The 22,798-nt window shown below is 49.6% G+C and overlaps 11 protein-coding genes across 11 annotated transcripts; 5 read left to right on the top strand and 6 right to left on the bottom strand.

The window, feature by feature from the left end:
* Positions 1–458: 458 nt before the first annotated feature.
* TGAM01_v207587 (hypothetical protein) lies at positions 459–1,277 on the bottom strand (the record flags this gene model as incomplete). Its single annotated transcript, XM_018805620.1, has 1 exon — positions 459–1,277. The coding sequence occupies one exon, from the start codon at positions 1,275–1,277 to the stop codon at positions 459–461; it is 819 nt and encodes a 272-aa protein (XP_018661280.1).
* An 873-nt stretch (positions 1,278–2,150) lies between these two features.
* Positions 2,151–3,769, bottom strand: TGAM01_v207586 (mandelate racemase/muconate lactonizing enzyme family protein; the record flags this gene model as incomplete). The annotated part of the gene is made up of 4 exons (XM_018805619.2): positions 2,151–3,205; positions 3,301–3,449; positions 3,565–3,598; positions 3,691–3,769. 4 exons carry the CDS (start codon positions 3,767–3,769, stop codon positions 2,151–2,153), a joined length of 1,317 nt encoding a protein of 438 aa, XP_018661279.2.
* Positions 3,770–4,972: 1,203 nt separating this feature from the next.
* TGAM01_v207585 (hypothetical protein) lies at positions 4,973–7,565 on the top strand (the record flags this gene model as incomplete). The annotated part of the gene is made up of 3 exons (XM_018805618.1): positions 4,973–5,139; positions 5,227–5,251; positions 5,340–7,565. The coding sequence occupies 3 exons, from the start codon at positions 4,973–4,975 to the stop codon at positions 7,563–7,565; spliced, it is 2,418 nt and encodes an 805-aa protein (XP_018661278.1).
* Positions 7,566–8,080: 515 nt separating this feature from the next.
* Positions 8,081–10,066, top strand: TGAM01_v207584 (hypothetical protein; the record flags this gene model as incomplete). Its single annotated transcript, XM_018805617.1, has 2 exons — positions 8,081–8,207; positions 8,265–10,066. 2 exons carry the CDS (start codon positions 8,081–8,083, stop codon positions 10,064–10,066), a joined length of 1,929 nt encoding a protein of 642 aa, XP_018661277.1.
* Positions 10,067–11,664: 1,598 nt separating this feature from the next.
* TGAM01_v207583 (hypothetical protein) lies at positions 11,665–12,739 on the top strand (the record flags this gene model as incomplete). Its single annotated transcript, XM_018805616.1, has 2 exons — positions 11,665–12,412; positions 12,483–12,739. 2 exons carry the CDS (start codon positions 11,665–11,667, stop codon positions 12,737–12,739), a joined length of 1,005 nt encoding a protein of 334 aa, XP_018661276.1.
* Positions 12,740–13,362: 623 nt separating this feature from the next.
* Positions 13,363–13,968, bottom strand: TGAM01_v207582 (DNA-directed RNA polymerase II subunit RPB4; the record flags this gene model as incomplete). The annotated part of the gene is made up of 3 exons (XM_018805615.1): positions 13,363–13,484; positions 13,550–13,677; positions 13,790–13,968. The coding sequence occupies 3 exons, from the start codon at positions 13,966–13,968 to the stop codon at positions 13,363–13,365; spliced, it is 429 nt and encodes a 142-aa protein (XP_018661275.1).
* Positions 13,969–14,865: 897 nt separating this feature from the next.
* TGAM01_v207580 (transporter particle complex subunit) lies at positions 14,866–15,424 on the top strand (the record flags this gene model as incomplete). Its single annotated transcript, XM_018805614.1, has 2 exons — positions 14,866–15,014; positions 15,082–15,424. 2 exons carry the CDS (start codon positions 14,866–14,868, stop codon positions 15,422–15,424), a joined length of 492 nt encoding a protein of 163 aa, XP_018661274.1.
* A 176-nt stretch (positions 15,425–15,600) lies between these two features.
* TGAM01_v207581 (26S proteasome regulatory subunit N10) lies at positions 15,601–16,514 on the bottom strand (the record flags this gene model as incomplete). Its single annotated transcript, XM_018805613.2, has 2 exons — positions 15,601–16,161; positions 16,224–16,514. The coding sequence occupies 2 exons, from the start codon at positions 16,512–16,514 to the stop codon at positions 15,601–15,603; spliced, it is 852 nt and encodes a 283-aa protein (XP_018661273.2).
* A 513-nt stretch (positions 16,515–17,027) lies between these two features.
* TGAM01_v207579 (hypothetical protein) lies at positions 17,028–18,239 on the top strand (the record flags this gene model as incomplete). Its single annotated transcript, XM_018805612.1, has 3 exons — positions 17,028–17,208; positions 17,276–17,555; positions 17,648–18,239. 3 exons carry the CDS (start codon positions 17,028–17,030, stop codon positions 18,237–18,239), a joined length of 1,053 nt encoding a protein of 350 aa, XP_018661272.1.
* Positions 18,240–18,515: 276 nt separating this feature from the next.
* Positions 18,516–19,357, bottom strand: TGAM01_v207578 (translation machinery-associated protein 22; the record flags this gene model as incomplete). Its single annotated transcript, XM_024550128.1, has 4 exons — positions 18,516–18,734; positions 18,779–19,084; positions 19,164–19,183; positions 19,291–19,357. The coding sequence occupies 4 exons, from the start codon at positions 19,355–19,357 to the stop codon at positions 18,516–18,518; spliced, it is 612 nt and encodes a 203-aa protein (XP_024405148.1).
* A 690-nt stretch (positions 19,358–20,047) lies between these two features.
* On the bottom strand, positions 20,048–21,095 carry TGAM01_v207577 (phosphorylase superfamily protein; the record flags this gene model as incomplete). The annotated part of the gene is made up of 2 exons (XM_024550127.1): positions 20,048–20,705; positions 20,737–21,095. 2 exons carry the CDS (start codon positions 21,093–21,095, stop codon positions 20,048–20,050), a joined length of 1,017 nt encoding a protein of 338 aa, XP_024405147.1.
* Positions 21,096–22,798: the final 1,703 nt, after the last annotated feature.

Below are 22,798 nucleotides of genomic sequence, written 5' to 3'. Positions count from 1 at the left end.
GCCAAGGCAGTTTCCTACTGAATGTATGGAAAGCGCTCAGTGAAGCGACCTTGCCTGCATGCGCGGTGAGCCGTCACCGTTTAGTTGTCACCGTTGCGGGCTGCTGCAGCAGGTTTGGTGGGAACTCGCAGCACCCAGCTCCATAATGACATAGCTGTGCCCCGTACTGCGTCTGCTTCTGTGTATCTTCACGCCTTGCCTTGATTCAGATTTTGTTATTCGTTATCTATTACGTTTCATCCTTTTCTTCTTGTGTGTGCCTTTTCTCCTTTTCCGGTTTTCCTTTTGCCTTTGTCTAGAAGATTTTGCGCAGATTTTGGTAGGCAGATGGCTTATCAGACAGCTCATGTACAGGATATAGAATGACTCCCTGTCGATTAGTTCACGGCGCTTAGGAATTGTCTGATAACGCTCTCATATCTTTCGCCATGCTCATAACATACAAAGCATCCTTTTTTTTATTGCAAGTTGACAAAAAGCCCACCGTCCACCAGCAGCTGTGCCCCCGTCACATAGCCGCTCAGCTCCTCGCACGCCAAAAAGATGGCCGGACCCGCCATATCCGCCGGCTGGCCTGTTCGCCCAAGAGGGATCCTGCCCTCCATGTAGTTCCGTTTGGCGTCATCAGCCAGATCCTCCTCGTTCAGCTGCGTGCGAATCGTCCCGGGCAACAAGGCGTTGCAGCGGATGCCGTATTTGCCCAGAGCCACCGCCGTGCTCTGCATCAGACTCGTCACGCCGGCCTTTGTAGGTGTATAATGCGTTTGTAGGCCTCCGCCCACCAGCGCTGAGATGGAGGACATGCCGATAATGCTGCCTCCCGAGGGAGTTTGATTCAATGCCATCTGTCGGGCTGCGGCTTGTGTAATATAAAAGGCGCCGTCGACGTTTGTCCTAAACGTTGTTTCGAGAAGATCCGGTGACAAGGTGAGGAAGTCAGCAAAGGTGCAGACTCCGGCGTTGGAGACGCAGATATCGAGACGACGAGCCTCGCCAGAATGCTCGACAGCAGCAGCCACTAGCCTCGCTGCTGTTTCAATTTGACGAATATCCCCGGCCAGATGAGCAAGACGGCCGGCTTCAGGGTCCTTTGCCAGCATGGCACTGGCTTCGGCTATGAGTGAGTCTAGGTGAACCTGGTCCTTCTCCAGGCCGAGATGATTGACAACGACATTGCACCCTTGGCCGAGATACCCTAGACAGATGGCTCGCCCGATACCAGTCGTGCCGCCTGTTATAATGGCAGTTTTTCCCGCCAAAAGTCCCTTGAGCGGCATAGTGGTGACTCCTGTAACGATGGAGAGTTTGATATAAATGAAACTCGGGAGAATGAAACTCGACGTTAGACAAGCCCACCACTAGTCGCACGTATCAACTTCCCATAAACTTCCAAATAACTTCCAAAGTGGCGTAGAATGTGCCGTGCAGCCACAGGGTCCAGTAGAAGGCGTCGACTGTTTCGTCCAGGCACTTGTATGAGCCAATGCGGGGCAGAGTCAGAGAGGACTGGAGTTATCCGCCTAGTTGCGTTTGCGGCTTGCTTGCTTTTCTTTTTTCCGGCAGTCATCCAAGCTTTCTCGTCTGTTGTATCGCGATGCCCGTTCCAAGGCTCTATAAATGCGGCTACAGGCTCACGAGATCCGTTTTCTGCGGTGGAAAACAATCCGAGCGCTCGGGAGCCTTTAGGGCGAGTGAACCCCTCTGCGGCGCCAGCTAAGCAGCCACCGTTTTGATGGCCCACAATACGGTGGGATGGCGACTATCGTGAGTTCGGGGTCTGCTGTACAGCGGGTCGCTGCGCTCTGGGGCTACCGTAAAAACCCTTCACGATGCTCTTAGATCGAGGGGAGGGAGTGAGCGCAAAAAGCTACAACCATCAACTCGGTGGGTCACGATCTTTTCTGGAACTCATTCCCCAGAGCTTCTCCAGGTTTTAGCACAAGGCAATTTTATGGAGCATCTGTGTCTTACTGCATATGAAGTTTACAGTTTCTTTCCTTGTCTTGAATGGACTATCGTGATAAATACTACAATGGTTGCGCTGTTCGTTGCTTTGAGAGCTTGACTGAGTTTCCGAACTCTTGTCGGAGCCGAAGTCAGACTATTCTGTTCATTTTTACCCCTTCCATTTTCCCTCTCTTTCCACCCGTTTATGCTGTTGCTGCATGGTTGCCATTGCCGTTGGCTACCTTGTCCTTGTCCTCGCCGTTGGTGGGTGTCAAGTTAGGCTGCTGCACAGGCGGAGGGCTAAGAAGATAATTTGAAGGGATCAGTTTGGAGCGTGCGGCACTGTTGATCGTCAAACCAAATCCAGGCTTATCTAGATCGCTCGTAAGCAGATAGCCCTTGGTGGGAATAGGCTCGTCTATGAACAGGTCGCCAAAGACCGGCAGCACGCTCTTGCCATCAGGAGAATTGGCGAGGTATTCTTGAAACGGAGTGTTTGGTTGCGAGATGACAAAGTGGTAGCTGTAAGGACCACTGGCATGCGGAACCACAGGAATATCGTATGCCGCGGCCATGGCCGAGACTTTCAGCAGCTCTGTCATGCCGCCTAGCCACATGACATCTGGCTGAATGATGTCAAGATTACGACCCTCGATGAGTTTGCGGAATCCGTAGCGAGAGTATTCGTGTTCACCAGTGGTGAATTTGACAGTCGGATGTGCGCGCTTGATTTGCTCAAAGCCATCTGTGTCATCAGGCGACAAACACTCTTCCCACCAGTTGATGTTGAATTCGGAGCACGCCTTGACCAGCTCAATGGTGTATGAGACGTTGAGGCTCATATAACAGTCAACCATGATGGGGAAATCTGGCCCCACGGATTCGCGATGTTTGCGCAAAAACTCCACATTTTTACGCAGGCCCTCGTGGCCTTCCTCTGGGCAGAAGGGAAGAGGCACTTTGGCGCCCCAAAATCCCATATCTCTGGCCGCTGTTGGCTCCGGGCCTGTGCAGTAAAAGTTGAGGCGCTCCTTGGTAGCTCCGCCGATTAATCGATAGACAGGCTCGTTCCTGACCTTGCCTAGTAGATCCCAGAGTGCAAGGTCAATGACCGAAATGACAGCAATGGGGAGTCCCTTGCGGCCATAGAACATGGAAGCACGATACATCTGCTCAAAGAGCAGGTTCGTATTCCGTGGATCAGCCCCAACTAAGAATCGCTCAAAGTGCTGATGAACTAGCCAGCAAGCTGGGGGGCCTATGAAATGAATTAGATCTATTTGAAAGAGTACAGCAATCTAATGACCTTCAGTCGTGGAGAAGTTCGACTATCAGTCAAAGTCGGATACTTACCGCCGAATCCTGTTGCAAAGCCAATAGTTCCATCAGATGCCTCAATCTCGACCAAGAATGATCCGAGGACGTTGATGCCCCAGCTGGTTCGCGATTTGCGATACTGAGACCATTGTGAAGCTGGTGTAGAAATGTCGCTATCGATAAGCCTGCGTGAGAGAAGAGAGTATTCAGGTCAGTTGTTGACAGTTTCATGGTACAAAGGTATACAGTGAGTAGCAGCTCAGTTGCTAGGAGTATCTGTGTAAAGAGGGCATCACTCACCAGTGGCCACCCTTGACGTTGTGGTAATCACCGCCTATTTCGCATGGTTAGTATTGTTGTTAGAGAGTCTTGCTTAATCATGCCATTTTTGGACGGTTCAAAGAGCCTGCGTGCAACTACACATACCAGAACCGACGCCGCCAATGACGTAGGACCGTATGGCTTTGATCGTAGGAAACTGCCGAACTGAGACTGAGCTATGCATGATGGATATTGGCTAAATGGGCCGAATAGGTTGGAACAGCGGGAGAGGAAGAGAAGAGAAAGATGGTAAATTTAATTTGTACGAGTCTCTCCTTGGCGACTATTCGAGCTGCGGGTAACTCTGTACATTTCAACCGTGTGGGGTGTTGTTGTTGAGGGATCGGACCTAAATGACCCGAAGGCCGCTTTACGGAGGTGCAGAGGTTCAAATGATTGAATTGGAGCCTTGAAATTTGATTAGTAGTGGGATTAAGGCTCTCGAGTCATTTGCTTGGTCTTTAATTATCCGGAAAAGTCAGAATTACACACAAAGCCTACTCAATGCTAGGTACTGTAGGCGAAGATCGTTCTATTGTTGAATTTTCTATCTGGCTATATGCTGAGGCTTCATCCTATCAGTGCTTGCTTGGAAAATCCCGGCGGGTAATGATTTGGCCCAGCAATTTTCAAAGAGGCTCCATTGGATTTGCTGTTGGTTAACGTGAGCTAAAATACTATCGGCAATTAGTCTAGATACCTAGCAGTAGCTGCTTGGAGTCGTTAGCCATGAAGTGATTTCGTGCTTGAACACCTCTGAGAGTGGACAGGTGCCGAGGCTGTAAGCAGGTACCGGCTTTCATCTGGGAACGAGACTATCATCATCTGGCTGAATGCATCCTGCCGGCCCAGCGTTTGTGAATAACCCACCTGCAAGTAAAGTAACTCAACGGAGCTCTCCTCTTTTCAACCGCGCATCCCCCATCTCCTCACTTCTCCAGCAGCTCCAGCAGCCCCAGCGGTTCGCCGGCTGCCGCTCCCCATGTGGATGCCGCCCGTCTAGCAGCCGCTGTGGCCACATCCCGGCTCTCGTCAGCCAGCCCCGGCGCCACCAATAAGCTGCCTCCAGCTCCAGCTCTGCCGCGGCCTGGCTGTCTTGGAGAAGACAGGCCCAACTCCCAGCTCCGCATCGTCGCTATCTCTCAGGTTATCATTGACCCGGCCTGCCAACAACCTCCCGCTGGCCTTTGTCCCGAGAAAACACGTGCGCCCTCTCCGGATTCTCTCGCTGCTCGCCGCTCACCGGTCGCCGCCCGTCTGCTGTTCGTGGCCCCGCTGGCTGTCGCGTCCAATCACTGGAGCTGCGTCGGAGCGTCAATCCACCGAGAAAGCTTCCTTCGTTCGTTGTGCGAGGTGAAACGGGCTTGTGCTGCGAGGCTAAGGCGCCATGCGCAGCGGTAGCGAAGATAACAAACGCCCATCGCCGCTGTCTTCTGCCTCTGTGCCTGATCGCCAGCTTGCTGAGCCCGATAGTGATGACCAGAGCATTGACAATGACCCTGATCCCGATTCGGCCGCGCAGACGGCCAAGCGCAAGAGGCCCATCTCTGTCTCGTACGTTGCTGTCCAAGTCCAACCTTAATCTGTCCACCTGTCCACCTGTCCACCTGTCCACCACTTATGCTGACGACTTTTGCATAGATGTGAATTGTGCAAGCAGCGCAAGGTAAAATTGTCTTCACATGCTGTCATTTCTGCGCGACTCTTTTATCTTTGCAACTCCTAACGTGGTTTTTTCTCCTGCCGTTTTTTAGGTGAAATGTGACCGTGGCCAGCCTTCGTGTGGTTGGTGTAAGCGCCATGGACAAAAATGCGAGTACAAGGAGCGAAAGCCTCCCGGGCTGCGGGCGGGTTTCGGGAGATTCCTCGAGAATCGGAGCCGAGAAATGGAGCTGAGGCTTGACAAGATGGAGGAGATCCTGCGGCAGCACTCTGAACTGCTGCAGACTTCACCGCTGCCCTCTCTGCGTCCAGACAACGCCGAGTCCGCCGGGCAAACTGGGCGACAAAATCTCGCGAGCGACCATGACACTCAGAGCGAGAATAGCCATACCTTGGGCTCAGCAAAGCTGTATCAAGCTTCGCACCTAAACAACAACGTGCTCTATAACTCTCAACCGACCAACGGCCCTTCTGCGTCCACCTCTGCTGAGCAGGGTCCCAACGAGTTCCATGGTCGAGCGCCTTCAGCCGGCAACATTTCAACACAGCCAAATATCGGCCTGCCGGCAGCCACGCCTACATCAGGCGCTGCTCTCCCCTCGTCCGACGCCGACGATCTCCCGCCGTACAATCTCGTATACAACCTCGTGGATTTGTATTTCAAGCACATCAACACTTGGTGTCCCATCCTGCACCGAAGAACCACCCTAGATAGCTTATTTGGCATCTCCGATCTCCAAGAGTCAGACAGGGTTCTGCTTCATGCGATAGTCGCTACTACAATGCGATTCTCAAGTGATCCTAGGCTTACTGAAGAGCGGCGACAGCATTACCATCGCATATCGAAACAGAAAGTCTTACTCTACGGCATGGAAAACTCGTCCGTTAAGTCACTTTTAGCGTTGCTCATCTTGGCTCTTGACATATGTGGCAGCAGCAATGGCCCCCCTGGTTGGAACATAATGGCTCTCATCACTAGGTCGGTAGTGCAGCTGGGATTATCCGTCGAGACTAATTCCTTCAGCGTGGCTCCCCACTATTCGTCGATATACACTCTAAGAGCCATGATTCTCCCTGAGCCGAAAGACTTCATAGAAGAGGAGTCACGTAGAAGGCTATTTTGGATGATCTATTTACTCGATCGATATGCAACAATTGCTACTGCCTTTGAATTCGCATTAGCCGATACGGAGATTGACCGAATGCTCCCCTGCCGGGATGACTTGTGGATGGAGAATCAAAAAGTAGAAACGCGATGGTTCGCCACGGGTACTCAAAGTTACGATGAGACGCATCAACATCCGGTCGGGAGGCCTGAGAATCTGGGAGCTTTCGCATACTACATCGAGATCTTGGGAATACTGTCAAAAATTCACAAGTTTCTAAAACAGCCAGTTGACATCGGTCGTCTAACTGATGTAGAAAAGTGGCAGCTCCGTTACAAGGAGCTTGACAAGGAGCTGACGTCTTGGAACTTTGCCCTACCTGGCGAGTTTGGAAACATGAACAAAGTTTTCCAGCCAGGCAGCAGAAATCTAAACTGCAACTGGGTTATGCTTCATGCGACGTACCACACAGCGGTCATTCGACTACACTCATCGGCTGCCTATCCAACAACTAGATCGGCAATCTTCACGCCGTCGTTTAGTGCGGCGCAGAGATGTCACGGTGCTGTGGAAAACATATCTGCTTTGGGAGATTTTGTCGTAAACAACGGCTTCCTCCCTAAGCTGGGCCCACCATTTGCCTTCACCATATGGGTTGCTGCGCGAGTGCTTTTGGTTCATGGCTCTACTGTTGAACATAAACTCTCGCCCCAAATCTCATTCTTTGTTGATATACTCCGCGAAATGGGGCGGTATTGGCCTGTAGCTGCTGGATACTCTAGGTTACTGCAACGAGTACTGGACGAGCATCGAGACAGTGAAAGACAGGGCGGCGGAGTCACGCCGAGCTCAGTCAAGATCTTGGCCGACATGCGCAGGACGGCGTTTGATTTGGACTTTTTGATATCACGACAACCCCGGCATGGTGCACAGGGTCTGGGTCACTTGGGAAGCGCAACACCCTCAAGAACGCCGGCACCGAATGAATTGGAGTATTTGGACGTCTTCAACTTCTTCAATGTCCCACGAATTCCATTTAGCGGCGATAACGGTTCTGGTGCCACTGAAGGCTTGATACCAAACCCTGACATGACTTCGGCAAACACAAGCCTAGACCACCCGCAGTACCAGCCGAATGAGTTCAACATCACCAATTTTATGATTGATGCAAGTAGCGACTGGCTCTTCAAAACGGATGGGTCGAGTTTTTAGTCAACATTGACGAGATGTTTAATCAGATTTGTTCTTGGGAGTAAATGAACTTTGAAGATGATTCTTTGATAGCGGTTTCTTGAATTTCTTTCGTCCCTTCTAGCATATTGAAAAACGTATGGAATGGATACCAAGAATGGCTCAGTTGGAGCTGAGCTTTCTGTCGTATATCTAGATGTATGAGATAATATCATAGTAATATATATACTATCGCTTTTTGCATCACTAAAAGATGTAACATTTTCTAACTACTAGTAAGCTCTGTGTGTGGATGATCACCAGTATAAAAGGCATCGTGCTTGGAATAGGTACGTTGTATTTATTACATAATCAGCACCTGGATAAGATAAGATGCAATTTCACACCAATTAATGTGTCACCGCCCGGCAGTATTCTTGGGGAAAAAAAAAAAAAAAGATCCTAGTGAGCGACGACAAAGTGTCTAGCTAGAATTGAGTCTGGCGATTAGTCGAGATTAATTTCTGCATATTACAACAGCGAACATTTCGACCAAAATGGCTACCAAGGCCCCCGCGTTCGCAAATAAGAGAAAGGATGTCTCAGGCGGCAAAGAAAAATTTGATGGCAAGAACAAGAAGCCTCGATTGGAAGATAAATCGAATGGCAAGCCGTCTGGATCAGGTATGCATTACTTCGATTCATGACAATGGATTGATGCTTACCGAATAATAATAATAGAGCAAACCTCCCGCGAGTCTCATGCGAAGCAAAAGCAGCTTGCTCTAGAGCGAAAAGCTGCCAAGCCCCTCGCTGATGAAGTTCAGCGAACCAAGAAGATCTGGGAACGACTGCGCATCAAGTCCCAGGTTCCCAAAGATGAGCGACAGAAGCTTGTGACCGAATTATATGGCATCATTACAGGTCGCGTCCGAGACTTTGTTCTGAAGCATGACGCAGTCCGAGCAGTTCAAACAGCCATCAAATATTCCACCCCAGAACAGCGAAAACAGATTGCTCTAGAGCTTCAGGGCACCTATACGCAACTTGCTGAGGGACGGTATGCCAAATTCCTTATCGGAAAGCTTCTGGTCCACAACGACGATGAAATTCGCGACATCATTATACCCAATTTCTACGGCAAAGTTCGAAAGCTCATCAATCACTCCGAAGCCTCATGGATTTTGGATGATGTCTACCGGACGGTCGCCACAAAGGAGCAGAAGGCTCTTCTACTTCGCGAATGGTACGGACCCGAGTTTGCCATTAAGGAATTGACAAAGGATATCAAGGCCACTTCCGACCTGAAACAAATCCTTGCAGATGAGCCAGCCAAACGAGCTCCAGTTATGAAGAGCCTGTTGGAGCTTATCAACACACTTGTTCAAAAGGGAATGACCGGTTTCACAATGCTACACGATGCCATGCTACAATACTTTACAAATACACAGCCAGGAACTGAGGAGTTTAATGAGTTTGTGGAGCTGGTCAAGGGCGATGAGACCAGCGATTTGCTCAAGAACCTTGCATTCACGCGCTCCGGTGCAAAGCTCGCTTGCCTTCTGCTGGCGTACGGTTCAGCCAAAGATCGCAAGACGCTACTGAAAGCATACAAGGACACTATCCAGCTGATGTCTGGAGATCAATACGGTCACATTGTCATCCTCACAGCTTTCGATGTCATTGATGACACCAAGCTGACCTCGAAGACCATTTTTCCAGAGCTCTTGGGAGAGAAGGAGGAGGAGATGGCCCAGAATGTTGTGGCGGCTGCCAACAATCCGAATGCCAGAATTACCCTCCTCTACCTCCTCGAAGGATTTTCCAAGTCGCTGTTCCCGACCAGCCACGCTTACGATCTGGAGGTGTTGAAGGAGGTTCATGAGATCCGCAAGACTACAAGCAAGAAGGAAGATGATAACAGACGCAAAGAGCTTGCTGCGTTGATATCGCCATCCTTGATAGCCGCCATTGAGGCCTCGCCTTCTGACCTCACAGCTTCCCCATTCGGTAGCCAGTTTGTCGCGGATGTCTTCCTTTCCGGAATCGGAGAGAAGCAGAAAGCGCTCGAAGCGCTCGCCCAGTCAGTTAGCGGCAGCCCGAAGCAGGAGCCCGCAGAAGATGAGATCGCTACTCGGCCACACATTGCCAACACGCCTTTTGGTGGACGAATGCTCAAGTCCCTTATTCAAGGTGGCCGATTCGACAAGGCTGCTGGCAAAGTGAAGCTGATTGACCCGCCATTGGGCTTTGCCAACATTCTGTACCCCGTCATTAAGGATTCTATCATGGATTGGGCTACTGGACCGAGTTCATTCGTCGTGGTAGCTTTGCTCGAGAGCGAAGAGTTTACCAGTGGAGAAGAGTTGAAGAAGACGCTGAAGAAGAACAAGAAGCTGCTACAAAAGGCGGCTGAAGAACCTACTGCGGAGCAAAAGGCCGCAAAGGAGGCCGCGGAAGGCAGCGAGACCGCGAAGAAGGGCAAGAAGACGGAGGCTCCCGTAGGCAACAAGGGTAGCAAGCTGCTATTAGAGAAGCTGTGAAATGGATTATGTCACATCTGGGCTCCATTTTTGGTTTTTGTTTTTCCCCAAATTGCAGCAGCCTAATTTAGTGATTGTTAAAGTGTTTATAGTACTGCTGGATAGAAGGTTTTCAATGTACAATTTTTTTTTTTTCAAAAAGCACTTAAATCTACTTCAACATGTCGTTTTTGTATTCGCGCGGTTCAAGTAACAGCTGTTAGTAGCTAATGTGTTTTGGAATGGACACATACAGCCAACAAGGATGTACAAGGACAAGCCGAAGCGAACCCATAAACTGTGCGTTTCACGGCAGTTATAGAGAGAAGAGATAATAGTAATTCAGTTGGCTTGCGTTCAAAAACCTGCGAGCAGCCGACTTGTTTGGGCCCCTTGTCGCCGCGGAAAGTTTTAGGTGGGTGTGTCAAGGAGCAACCAGCAACATAGTTACACGAAGAGGTTCATTGAGGTTAGTCAGTGAAGCAAAGGGCGCAGAGATGGGATCGCGAACTGGTCCGAGTTGTTCGCTGCGGTATGCCCCGAGATGCATGCGCCTGGCCATTTTCAGGGCCGGGGGGCAATGCTCATGATGCTAGATAGGTTAATGAGGTGTTATCATTTCGGTGAGCGCGATGAGAGATGGCTTGAAATAGATATGATCAATGTATATATGTATGTATATATGTGTATGCTGCTTTTATTGAAGCGTTTGGCAAATATAGCAGTCGTTACACTGCACTGTAGGAACATAATTCAGGAAACGAGGCGACTTGGTGAGAGTCTACCCCCTTGGCAAAGAATGATAGAGACCCCCAATCAGTCTGATGTGGTAACTTGCAAAGACGGCGATGTCTGCGGAGTGATTTGGAGTTCTGCTTCTGCTTTTCCTAAAAGGTTCAGACCAGAGACAGCAATCCAGGCACTTGTCTAGTTTAATACGACCAGTCGTTGTTTGCATCCTTTTCTTGGTTTGCCCTGCGGGTGATTGTTGTTGCACACTCAGGGCCAACACTTACTCCGGCTTTGGGCTCTCGATTCCGTTTGGCGTCAACTTTTTTGTTTTTGCTTGTTTCATTTTCTATCATTTCTTAATTCGTGTCTACACCTGTTTGACCATTCCGCGGAGCCCTTGATGGGCTGTGCGAATCTCATGCATCTCTGCTATTATAGCATCTGACTACACTGCATTTGTCAGTTATAGTAGGTGGATGCTATATCTGGTATCTAGCCTTGCATCACAGCATATCAGGGCACTTTCATTTCCTCTCCCTTTCCCCTTCTTGGTCTCTGCTATTCCCACTTATTACCTCCTCCTACACAGCTGCTGTCCGCTGTGATACGCACACAGAGAGCTTTGGGGGCAGAAAAAACCGACTACAGCTTCAGACAAACGCCGGGCCTCGAATGTGTCCGAGAGACTGCCGAGGGCCTCTGCAAGTCGGCAGCCCAAGTTCTGCAGGCTGCCACCAGCTGGTGTGCGGACCAACCCGCTTTCTGCATCTGCCCTAAAGCCATTGTTTGCAAAACAGGGAAGACGAAGAGAAAGAAGAGAGAAGAATCATTTTCTTTTTTTCCCACCCACTAAGGCTTCATCACCACGGTGTTCTTGTTTGTTCGCCATGGCTTCGAACAGCCCTTCAGCTGCGGATGAAGAGGCTGACTGCTCGAAAGGCACGGCGTTTTACTCCTGCGTAGCCAACAATTTTAGGGGATGTTGCTCCGTGGATCCCTGTGACTTGAGTTCCTGTCCTGACACATTCGGATCTTTGAAGGATCCCAAAGATCCCAAAGATGGCGACAAGAGCATCGTTTCCATGAATGATGAGGCTACACCCACGCCGACAACTCCGTCACGATCAACAGCAACTTCAAAAGAATCTGCAGTCATGACAGACTCTGGCATCACTCACACAATCCCAAACAACTCGATAGTCACAATCACAAGACACACAACCATTGTTACGGGTCGGCCATCAGTGACCACATCAACCAGCTCGGATCCCATCTCATCAACCAGTGGCACGCCAAATTCAGAATCAGCGTCATCAACGTCCGAGGGAGCAGCACTTTCTTCAACCACAGACTTCAGCAGCGCCACACCCTCTTCTGCGAACTCGGGAGCGAGTTCACTCGCGCCAGGGGCCATTGTCGGAATCGCCGTCGGCGGCGTCGCCCTCATCGCCATCATCGTCGTCACAGTGCTCACGCTGCTACGCCGCAAGAAGCAGCGCAGATCCGAAGCCGACTTTGATCTCACTCAAGACAATGGTCGGGATGATGTCGTCGAAGAAAAGCATTTCCCCCATCCTGTGTCGGCCCACACCACAAGTACTCAGGGGAGCAGTGACCCCTTTGCTCCCTTTGGAGGTGAGTTTTGACTCGCATAGTTCCCGAAATAGGGCCATCCAGCTTTTCTCACTAACAAAACGAAATCTAGGCCGAGCAGATAAGCTTGAAGATCCATATCCTCTAGCTAGCGGTGCCTTTGAGATGGATGGAAGCAGCGCTGCCCCGATTGAGCTGCCCGCCATGAGCGTCTCAGGCCCAAGCACAAACGCTCATAAACCATCTCGGCTCGAGCCCGTCCAGGAAGTCACCACTACGGACCCTCGTGCTAACCTTACGTCGGTGCCGATAGACGATGGCAAACCGGTATATGTCAATCACTGGGATCAGTACAAGAATCTAGGATAAAGATAGGGGAGGACCAGATAGGTGTGAAGAGGAAGATTGAGAAAACGGCCATCGCGGCATTATTGTTTCTCGAAAAGATGCGAGAGGCAATACATTCTTTGCCGGTTTCCATCGCATTTCGATTTCTAGCAACTGTGCTTTATAATACCACGAGAGCTGGATCAACACGGAGAGGGAGGAAATTGGTATAAATGATTTTTTAATGATATTCTTTTCATAATCACCTCTGCAAGATAGAATAGCACGGTCGCGCATATAAATTGTCTAGCCGACATAGTATAATCAAAGTCGTTCCCACAGATTATCAAGGGGTATTTGGTAGCTGCCCTACCGTATTTTATAAATGTCCGCGTTGCAAACCAAAATTTTATGACCCTTGCCCCAAGCGCCCAAGTAACAGTAGAAAAAAAAAAGCAGAATAGATGTTGTTTAAAAAAAAAGAAAAAAAAGGACGAGTATGATGCGAACAGCTTGCAGCCTTGATCCCTCTGTATGTATCCGTCTTTGCGTAACAGAACATCAGCAGTCTAGTAATCTCGATTCCCCATGGAGCAATGTTTCAACAGTCGTCGCAGCTATATATCCAGAAGAAGAGACGAGCGCAATGCAATATGTCTCCAGCATCATCGGTTCTGGAGCTTCGAAATCTCATCGAGTAGGTCTTGTAAATCTTCGTCCTTGATTTTATCCGCCAGAGATGGAATCAGAGTCTTGGCTTCATCGGCGTTTTCACAGCAGAGAGATCCTGATGGGGGAAAAAACAGCATTAGCATTTCTGTTTCCGAATCGCAAGTATTGGGGGTGAGCTACCAAGTTGTGCGCGCTCAAACTTGGCCAGGTCCTTGTGAGCGCTGAGCAGACGCTCCACAGCCTCGACGTTCTCCTTCTGGGTGAACCGCGCAAAGTGATCCAAGTAGTTCAGCGTTTGATTCAGCATCCTACAGACAAGATATTAGTCTCATGGTTAGCCATCTGTCGTAGAGAGCGTCCTATTTCCGTCCGGCATCCTCTTGCGTTTTCAATTCTTCCAGCAAACAGGAATTCACATACTCCGTCTCGTTGACATTCTTGCGATCATTTCGGCGCTTCGCGACTAGCGCATTGAGAACCAGCGCGGCTTCTGAGAGTGTGAGAGTATCGACATGCTGGAACTCGCCCAGGTTTAGCGACGCAGAGGCTTCCTCATTGCCTGGTGGAGGCGGCTTCGGGCGTGATGTGCGATTTGACATGGCTGCTGTCGATGTCTGCTGCGTTTATCCTCCCCCTTTCTTTCCTCTGAGTCGTTTATGAAATGCACGTAAGGACAGGCAGCAGCGCGGGGTGCGAAAAACGGGGACGCAATTATGCTGCTGATTTAAAAAGATTGAGCAATTGATTTAGAAGTTGGCGAAGACGAAGCTGAAAGTCAGCAAAATGCGGTTTGGCTTAGAGTTCGACGGGAGACGCTCGCCGCAAAACGCCAAAGCGGCTTAGCGGTGTCACCCCCAGGCGCGTCTAATGCTTCCCTAATAGGACTAGTGTGGATGCTGCTTGTATTTCTTACTCCGTACTCCGTGCCATTGCAACCACAGCCTGGCTCTATCATCGGCATGAAGGGGCCTTTTCAGAGCATAAAGGGTTCAGCTATTTAAGTCGTTCGCATCAGGCTATAAATACTGCATGTCGAAATTGACAAGCTGCGCTAATTTGGAAAATTTTGTCCTGGGAATTACACCGGCGGTTCTTGAGAGCTCATTGATATCGGCCTAAAAGCAGCGACGCTTAATTACGCCGGCCGCTGCCTTTCCATCCCCCGTCCCCGTCGCATGAAGGTGGCTTCAAGATAGCATAACCTCATCGCAAACGACGATATACAAAGACGGCCTGTGAGAAGACATAAGGAATAAAGTGAAATTAAAAATTCAGGGTACGCTTACAACGTTTGCATACCCGCGCAGATGCAAATATAAGCCTGCATTCACACATGAGGGCCTTGAACTCACTCGTCATCTTAGGTTCATGGTCTCACCTCGAGGGACCGATGAGCCTGCAAGGGCCGCGTAGAATACAGCAGTCTGACTCATATATATCTCCAATACTTAATCTACAACATGTATGCACCGATCCTCTGGTCCTATAGGATGAACATGGCTAACCAACTCAAATGCAGGACTGTTTTCTCTCTCGTAATCATCAACAAGGCCGGCGGTCTGATATATAACAAGTCCTTCCACGAGGGCGGCCTCAACAAAATCAGCACCAATGACTACCTCGTACTAGCAGGCACTTTTCATGGGTAAGACCAAAAGTCCTTCTTCAACGTCCAAAACCTGGTTCATATGCTTACCGATTCCTGTCTCTAGAGTCCATGCCATCACTGCGCGCCTGAACCCCATCAAGCCAGTGGCACAGCCTCCTGCTCCTGGCTCAATCGAAATGCCGAGCCGTCCAGAGCCTTCATCCGGGTTGGAAGTCATGGAAACAGAAAACTTCCGCTTGCAGTGCTTCAACACCTTGACGGGCACCAAATTCCTGCTCTTCACTGAAACTACACAAACCAACGTGGACGTCACTATAAAGAGGATATACGACCTGTATGCCGATTATGTCATGAAGAACCCCTTTTACTCTTTGGAAATGCCTGTACGGTGCGACATTTTCGACCGAAAACTACTGTCATACATTAGAGAAATTAATAACCGATAAGAACAAGGGCGTAACCAGAGTCAGCAGGTATAGAATGGAAGGTATTAGGATCAGAGCTAGATTCCATATTAAGTCCTTGAATGAATCGCGATTACCATATTCAGCGTTCTCCTCTAAGGTTCCATTGATTATTTAGTTATACACCCTCTATCGTGGCACTGTGATTACGGTGCGTATTAAGAAGTACCCATCGTATCGTCCTTGTCCTTGCTCGCGCCACCGCCGCTGCCGCTGCCGCCGGCTTCGTTCTCTTCCTTGACACTGTCTAGAGATGCCTTCTTTGCCGCCTCCTCTTCTTCCTTTGCCAGCTTCTCTTGTCTGGCCTTCTCTTCCTCCATGCTCATGCGTAGAGCGAGGGCCAGCTCAGGCTCTAGCGCGGGGTCGAATCCAAACTCAAACTCATCATTGCCGCCGATGCCACCGCCACCCGATCCAGCTCCCTCGCCGAGCATGATGGGCGTTGAGATGAGCTGGTCACTTAGCAGTTTGCTGCTGGGTGGGATGACCACCAAGTGTGAGCCCTCGTTGCCCTTGACAGCATCGTTGAATGCCTGGAGTTTCTTCTGCGTGGCGTCATCTTCGAGTTCACCAAAAATAACAAAGTCGACAGAGATGTTGCCCTTCTTCATCTTCTTGGCTAGCTGCACAAGCTCCTTCTCTTGGTCTTCGACGGGGGAGCAGACAAATGCTATTATTCGTTGGCGCTGGGATCGGTTCTGTCGGTGCTTGAGGGCGAGCTATTGGGTCCAGTCAGCTCAAAAGGCCATCATCAGGCATGCACAAAACGGGAGTACCATACCGTTGCAATCTGGATGCCTGTCTTTAGGTGAGACGATCCACCAATCTTCTTCTTTGTCCTGTGCAGGCCCTCCAAGATCTTGCCCTGCTCTGTGGTAAGGGTGACAAGCACCTCTGGTCCTTTTCCGCCCATGCTCATCAGGCCGACGGATGATTCCGGGTTGCCCTGGGTAATAGTCTGGAACAGCACATTCACGGCGTCAACCTGTGCGTCGAATCGGGTGGGCTGGTAATCTCCATTTCTGCTGCTCTCGCTGTTGTCCACAACCACCATCACAGCCTCGAGAACCATTGTAGCTGCTGATACGGCACTGAGCCACTAGCTTGTTTGTAAAGCGGTGTTGATTGAGAAATTAAGGTCTAGAGATTGCTGTTGTCGTTGGGGAGAAGATGATTAAGATTGAAGATCAAGTAAAGGTGGAGGTGGACTGTCGAGTTCAATTCGACAATTCGGCTTGTTGGAGCTTCGAGATGTCGTAAGGCGGGTTCAGCCTGGTATACATGCACAAGCGCTATGACAGCCAGGTAGTGGTACTTGGATTAGCCCTTATTGGCCCCGGTAACTGCTTCAAGCTAGGTACTGCTACCATTTTGCTGACTGGGCTATTCTATGGGTCGGGCTGCATGATAATGCTTACATAATATCAGTCGCAGCTCGGGCGCCCGTTAGTTTGTTTACTTTGATGCCTGTTGCGCATCAGTGATGCACGCATTCGCTTCCCTTCATGCAAAGTGCGACTTCTGCTCTCCCTCCTCCACCTAAGCCCTGTCAACAAGGCGCAGAAATCATCTATAGTCAGACATCATGGCTCCCACGCGAAACAAAAAGAAGGGATCCACTGAGTCAAGCTCCTCGCAACAGAAGAGCGCGACATACAGCAGCTCAGGCAGCCCTTCAACACCACAGCGAAGTCCAATTCAGAAGAAGAGGACGGGAATCACCATGCAGCAGAAACAAGCCTTGATCGAGAACCTGCGGCTCGAAAGTACGCGGTTTTGCCATCTCATGGATATACGGCGCGCTAACATTTTCTCTCTCTTTTTCTTTTCTAGTTACTGAGCGAGCTCGCAGGTTACGCGCTCAATACCATCTCCAAGCGCAAGGCCTCAGGTCACGAGTCGAGATACGCCTCAACCGAATTCCTACAGCAATTAGAAGGGCAACTATGGGCGAACTGCTCCTCAAATACGCAGAACAAGCTCAGCGAGCGCCTACTCCTCGGCCGTTGCCAGTTCCTGTCAAGGATCTGCCATTACCGCCGAGTCCTCAAAAGCCTATCCACCAAACCACTCGCGCGCCACAGGTTGTTGGACGCGCCCAGAAGCGGTTGAGGTGAATTACGCCTGAATACGCTTTGTGCCTTTTTTTTTTTTTTTTTTTAATTCTTTTCATTTCTTCATTCTCTCTAAACTAACCGATACCAGCGATGAAATTACTAGGGATAAGGAGAATGAGAATGTTGACGAGAATCCTAAGAAGAAAGCTCGCGGCGGTGATGCTGGCGTAGTCCGCCCAGCACAGGTCTTATCGCCTACGTCGTCCAACTCGCGGTTGGCGAACCGCAGTCGTGCGACTTCTCCTACCAAGTCGTACCTGTATAAGGCCAGCTCTCCTTTGAAAGGGGGTAGCCCAGCCCGACCTACAGCTGCGGCTGCTGGCGCTGGTGCACGTGCTGGAGGGCTGAGAAAGGTTACCACAACATCAAATTCAAGCGCCAACTCGGCTACCCCGACAACGCGAACAAAGCGCGCAGCTACAGCCGCGCCCAAAGGCCCTCTATCCAGGCCTGGGACACGAACGGCACGCAGAGCTAGTGACGTAGACGAGTCGAGTGATGGGAGCGCGAATACCGTGCTCCGAAAGGCTGTAGGGATGGCAAATACCGCTGCTGCGCGAAAAGCTGCCCCTGGTAGCGCTAAAAAGGTTGCTTCGCGAGGAGTAGCGAAATCAACGGCGAAGGCTGGATCCGCTGGATCAACCGCCGCTACTGGGAGGATACTAAGAAAGAGAACCTGAAAGGCGTCATCAGCTTCTGGGAAGCTTTGCGTGTTCAAGGAATGGGAAGCTCATGTTTTGTGCTCATGTTTTACAAGGGATACATTGGCGACAGGGAACTGTGGGAATAGCTTGAGGCCGCCGAAAGGCCGGAATGATTTGTTCTTTTCTTGATACTGGAAGGGCAATGCGATACGGAGTTTGGGCATGTAACAAGACTATACATTGTTGGACTAAACAAGTAGGAATCAGGCGTTTTGGGTAGTTTCAGCGGGAATATATTATTTCTTCTTCGTGTCATCCACTAGATTTCTTCTTCTTGTCATCCACTAGCTCGATATTGTCTTCCGGTACATCCTTGTATTTTTCCAGAATGAACTCTTCTAGCTCGTCGCTGACGTCTCCTTGAACCACGATTTCTTCACCGCCGCTAGGAAGCTTTGTAACAGAAGATCCCGTTGCGAATTTCTTTCCGAAATCCTTGGCAACCTTGAGAAAGAAAACGACAATCAGTACCTCTTCAGTTCAGAGAGCAAAGGATACCGTAGCAAAAAGCATACCTTTTTCAAATCCAAACCAAACGCTTCCAGACCAATAACAGCCGTGACAAACTTTTTCTTGTTTCTCTCGATTCGCTTAATGGTGACGACGCTCGAGGCCAGTTTACTCGCCTGCTTCTGCTCTGCAGCCTCGGCCTTGGCAGCCTTCTTCTGGGCATCCTTGGCGGCTCTCTTCTGGGCATCGACGGAGAGGGCAGCGGTGGCTGCTTCTAGGGCTTCGGGGGACCATATCCTGGAATACATGTCCGGGTGGTGTTTCTCGAGCCATTCCTGGCATTTTCTGACGGTGCCGCCATACTCGCAGTACTACTTGGTTATAGTTGAGCCGTCAGGTTCACATTGGAATCTTCGAGATGGTGTCTTCTCTTGTTGTTTATTTTCATACCTCTGGCGGCAGAGTACACACTGAAAAGAACAAGCAGGAAGTTAGCAACCGCAAGCAGTCATCCATCCATTGCTTAAGAAAAGCTGGACGAAATTTTCACAGAGAAGAGAGAGGAGCTTTGCCGTACCTCCACAGTAAATCACATTTCTGCCCTGCAGCTCCACGGGCGCCTCGGATTGTTCTGCGTCTGCCATTGTTTGCTGGCAGAAAAGGCTGAGCTGAGCTGGTGTTCAGGAGAGAGAGCAAGACGCGCGCTCTCTGTACTTTTGTCCAAAGTCACAACCAAAACGCATGGCGGGGTAGATTCAGCGACTGCATGGCGGGGCTGCTGTTCCCACTGGCGACGTCAATAGCGAGGTACCTGAGTACTTATGTTTTTAGTGGAAGGAAGGTCTTGTCTTTAGCGGGAGCCTCCGCCCGGTTGTGGCGGTGGCTACTTGGACACCTGAGGCACGATACCTCATGTCTAGTCGCCATACGATTCAATGAAGCAATTGATATATACCACCGTCTTTCTCTTCCTTGTCTTGCTAGCGCTTTTGTTTAATTGCACTGAGAGCCTCTCGATCAGTGTGATAGATTCTTAGTGCATCATTACTATCATTGGACGATTAAGAACGACCTCCTTCATTGGCCCGGGACATGTATAGGTGAACCAACGATTCGGCATAATGTGAAATGAATGGTAATCATTTTAAAAAAAAAGAGGTAAGAATTATTGAATTAGAGATACATGTCATGATATCACTATTGTAGTCCTGACCACTACAATCTACGAGTCACACCTTTTGGAAGATGTGAGGAAGCTTGTCCCACAGGTACCCAGCCACAGAGCAGACAATGGTATAATGAAGCAATCTCCGATGTTGGATAGAGTCATGTGTTCAGAACTTGTCAGTGCGTATATAGCGTTCCAGAATTGCCCTCGATGCCGCTGCCGCTGCCGCCGCCGCATAATTCTGCCATCCCGGATGCTTATGACTGTCCGCATAGTCGCGCACTCCCTTGACTACAATGCAGGGCACCTCATCCCAAATCCCAGCGCCCTCCGTCCCAAACGCAATGACACCTGCTTCTCTTGAAAGTCTGTCTCTTTCCGCTGCCGACTTTATCACCTTGTCTCCTGATGCGACAGCTCCCACATGCACCGTAGGCTGTGGAGTGTCACTATTTGAGTCGTGAAGCCGTCTCCTTGCAATATGTTGTTCATCGTCGCATCCAAGGTCCTTACATGGTGAGCTAAGCGCCTTTTCGCAGACGGAGTCTGAGTCCTCGACACAATGGCGGCAAATACAGGTCGGCGCTTTGTGATGCTTGTGTCGGTGCGTCGGCTCAAATAGATTGTCTTCCGCTATTCCTGGGTAGTCATACTTGCCCCGACGCCTTCTTTGGGCAGCATTGCCTTGAAGCCGTTGGAGGAAATGGGCAGTTCCTTCCTCGAGCTGATCGATGCCCCGATCAGTCTCGAATATGGTGATGAGACCACGGATATCTTTATTTGCCCGGCCAAGATTATCCTCGACAGTGTTCTTGTGTACAAACCTATCCGGATAATGCCAGCCAATATCGTTACTGGGAAACGGTCTTACTAATGATAACATCGCCCAGGAAGATTTCTTCATGTTGGTCAACACGCGGCACACTCCCACACACGCCTGTAAGGAGGGCGAGCCGCACGCCGGTATAGCTCGACCGCATACTTGCTGCCGCGCTGGCTGCGCCGGCATTGCCCATCTGTGGCAAAAGGGCTAGGACGACGCTGTAGTTGCCCATACGGCCAGTTGTATAATGGTTGATATCGCCCGCAGCTCGTCTATACTGATCACCATCATCGTCCCAGAACTCGTCAAAGGTGTAGGAAACTGCATCGTACTCAAGCGGTAGAGCGCAGATGATTGCGATGTCGAAGTCGCCCCGACGAGAAGGTCGCATAGAGTGTCTGTTCCCAAAGCACCTTGGTAGTATGAACAGTTAGCGACAAGTCACAATAAAAATTGATTCAGATTCCTTCTCGTCCAGCTTGTTGATTTGCGCAAACCAGCATCTGCATTGCGAATGTTCTGTGAAAATGAACATTGTATGTAGGCATTGATAAGGTCCATAATCTCTGCTTCGAAGACATATCAATCGAATAAAAAAAGGGAAGTATGTTGTTAGATAAGAGAGTAGGAACATACGAATCTGCATAACCGCTGGTCAATCCTTTGCGTTCATCGTTACATAAGTTGCCAGATTCTCTGAGGATTAAACCGGGTAAATCGGGAGGCGCTTGTGGCTTAGGCATGCGTCGTTTTTTATATCTACTATGAATTGTTTGTGCAAGCTCCACGGACGCGGATCGTTTTGCCATCTTTGTAGAGTTAGAGGCTTGATCCCTGTCCCAGCGGCCGGATTGAGTTGGCGAATGTGGTCGTTGCCGTTTTCGAGTCGACACAAAGTTTGACTGATCATATCCAAGCTTGAGCTTATGAACAATTTCTTTGTAAAGATGTTTTCTTATTATTGAATCCACATCTTTATCCTTAGAACGGCGGGACTTCAGCGCATGTGATATCACATAAGGAGCCATAAAACAGCCCCTGATAGCTTCGACGTATGAGTCGCTTCTCTCCTGTTCAAGTTGTTCTATGCGAGTCAAAAGCTGACACCAGGCTTGAGTATTTCCGCTGAAATCAAGGCTTATGTCGATTTCGATGTTTTGGCCAAAATCCAATTCTAGCAACAGTTTTGCAAAAGACAATAGTGTAGGGTGACCCATCCGGAAGATTCCCACGTCAGTTGATACCGGAATATCTGAGGCAAAAGCTAGGTACGGATGACGATCCCAGAAACAGATCCTTTTCGAAGCAAAATCGGCGTCGAAGAAGTTCATCAGGCAAAACCCGAGCTTGACGGCAAGCTCTCGCCTATCTTTAATGCTGACCCTAGCCGGTAATATTTCATTAGATATGTTAGGGTTAAAAGATCTGAATACGCCATTTAGGATAAGTTGGTCGAGAGACTCATTCATTGACGAACTTGTCATAGAACACGTAGAGTTTGACCAGGTACCGAACAGCTCGAACTTTTCATTATCCTCAAAATGCAATACCAACGCTTTTCCTTGCCCAGTATACCGGCGGAGATTCATACAAAAATCTGATGTGGAAAAAGTCGAAGATCGTCTAACAACTATGTAAGTAAAAAAAGAAAAGGGTAAAGAAGTAATCCTTGAGATGAGCAGGTAATATAGCAAACATACGGATTGACAAAATCACACCGGGCTTCTTGCCATAGATTTAAATCTAAACATGGCGAAAGCAAGACTTGCAGGTCCGGTAGTATTAAATCCTCATCAGGATCTTCAATAAGTTTTAACAGTACTTCATGTGGTGTTCCGCATTTAAGGTTTTGAAATAAAGACCTGAGAGCCAATTTAGCCTGGCTCCGTATTATACCTTCCTTCCAAGCCCCCTTTTGGTGCTGCTGCTTTTGGAGTGGTGGAATAACTGGCTCTTGTAAAGGCGGCGCGAGGAATTTGTTAACGGCCTTGTTACATTCTGTAATCACCCGTAGGCATTCGCCAAGCTCATCGGCGCCGCCAGGAAGTTCAAATAATGTTTGATTGTGGCCGTTCGCTAAGTCGATTTCTCCAG

The sequence above is a fragment of the Trichoderma gamsii genome (assembly GCF_001481775.2).
Source record: "Trichoderma gamsii strain T6085 chromosome Unknown Scaffold_28.2, whole genome shotgun sequence".
NCBI classification, from domain to species: domain Eukaryota; kingdom Fungi; phylum Ascomycota; class Sordariomycetes; order Hypocreales; family Hypocreaceae; genus Trichoderma; species Trichoderma gamsii.
This window is presented reverse-complemented; position numbering and strand designations above follow the sequence as displayed.